The sequence below is a fragment of the Cynara cardunculus genome, unplaced genomic scaffold (genome assembly GCF_001531365.2).
Source record: "Cynara cardunculus var. scolymus isolate 2C unplaced genomic scaffold, CcrdV1 Un_Scaffold_5729, whole genome shotgun sequence".
In the NCBI taxonomy this organism is placed as follows: Eukaryota; Viridiplantae; Streptophyta; class Magnoliopsida; order Asterales; family Asteraceae; genus Cynara; species Cynara cardunculus.
Genome location: NW_020202562.1, coordinates 26,063 through 27,733, shown reverse-complemented (window position 1 = coordinate 27,733; position 1,671 = coordinate 26,063). Strand labels below are relative to the sequence as shown.

Below are 1,671 nucleotides of genomic sequence, written 5' to 3'. Positions count from 1 at the left end.
AAAACTCGATGAAAAAGGATGATTCTTCCTTTGAGAGTTAACTATATGGTTATCTTCTGCATGAAAGTGGAATCACATGAAATTATGGAGTTTTGATCTCCAAACACCTAAAACATTATAGGTGTGCAAACTGTGAAACCACCAGTAGGTAACTCCTACTTTGTATGCTATTATCTCTTTACTTACGGTGGTGTTGGCAAATCGTCTGACAAATGATGCAGTTAGATCTGGGATTTTAAAGCAAGACAAATTTGGTGGAAAGAGGAAACTAGAAGGGCAATCGTGGAAAAGGACCAACAACGATTTAGGCAAAAACCAAAAAGTGATAAGAAACTTTGGGGCTCAGTCTCAAACAGGAGAAAAGGGCAAGGGAACTTACCCTAAATGTGGCAAGTGCAATTATCACCATAGCGGGAGATGCATTATTTGTTTCAAATGCAATAAAGGAGGTCATTTCGCTAAAGATTGCAAGATCAGAGAGAATCAATCATGCCATAAGTATGGAAGCCCGAATCACTTCAGGAATGCATGCCCGAAATTGAACCTAGAGTCAGCTACTAACCCAGCACGACCAATCAATCAAGGAAATCAAGGAGGCCAAGCACGAGGTCGAGCATTTACAATTGGAGTGGAAAAAGCCAGGCAAGACTCAAATGTGATCACAGGTACATTTCTTCTGAATGACCATTACGCATCCATACTATTTGATTCTGGAGCAGATAGAAGCTTTGTATCCCTAGAATTTAGACCAAAGATTGGTTTAAAGTCGCAAAAGCTGAAAGAAGATTTCGTTATCGAATTTGCTAATGGTCAGGAAGTTAGGACTAAAGACATAATCACAAATTGTACATTACGTTTAGCTAAACAAAACTTTAGCATAGACCTTATTCCAATTAGATTAGGAAGCTTCAATATCGTTGTGGGTATGGATTGGCTATCCAAAAATCAAGCCGAGATATGTTGTTCTGAGAAGACCATTCGAATTTTGAAAGGAAGTGAAACGCTCGTGGTGCATGGAGAGAAGTCCMAGAGAAATTTCAAGTTAGTAACGTGTATGAAGATGCAAAAATACTTGAAAAAGGAATATGTTGCGTTTATGGCTCACATTATGGATAAAGGAATTAAAGAGAAAAGCATCCAGGATTTTCCCATAGTTCGGGATTTTCCCGAGGTGTTTCCTAATGAGCTACCAGGATTACCTCCGTTACGGAAAGTCGAATTTCACATTGACTTAATTCCCGGAGCAGCACCTGTAGCCAAATCACCATATCGTCTGGCACCATCGGAAATGAAAGAATTGTCAGATCAACTAAAGGGACCGCAGAAAATGAACCCAAGTATATTTAGAATAGTCATGGACTATGACCAGCACATACTTTTTATAGTTGATGCTTTGAACTCTCATAGGACCGCAAAGATCCATATGAAGTAGATGTAAAGGACGTTCGGTATTGAACTATGTTTTTAGCTTATGTGAAGCTTTCTTCAGTTTGCTCATCTCACATGCACCGCATACATGGTCTTTATGAAACTTCAGTTCTGGGATGCCTTTGACTAAGTTGTCACAAACCAACTTGTTTAGATACTTGAAATTCAAGTGTGAAAGTCGTCAATGCCATAACAGATTTTCCTTCAAAGAAGCCTTGGATATCATGCAGACATCAGTATCCA

At 39.0% G+C, this 1,671-nt stretch overlaps 1 protein-coding gene across 1 annotated transcript; it reads left to right on the top strand.

The window, feature by feature from the left end:
- Nucleotides 1-148: 148 nt before the first annotated feature.
- On the top strand, nucleotides 149-1,432 carry LOC112504483 (the record flags this gene model as incomplete). The annotated part of the gene is made up of 1 exon (XM_025108424.1): nucleotides 149-1,432. A coding segment is annotated over one exon (1,284 nt), but the record flags the coding sequence as incomplete, so codon positions are not given.
- Nucleotides 1,433-1,671: the final 239 nt, after the last annotated feature.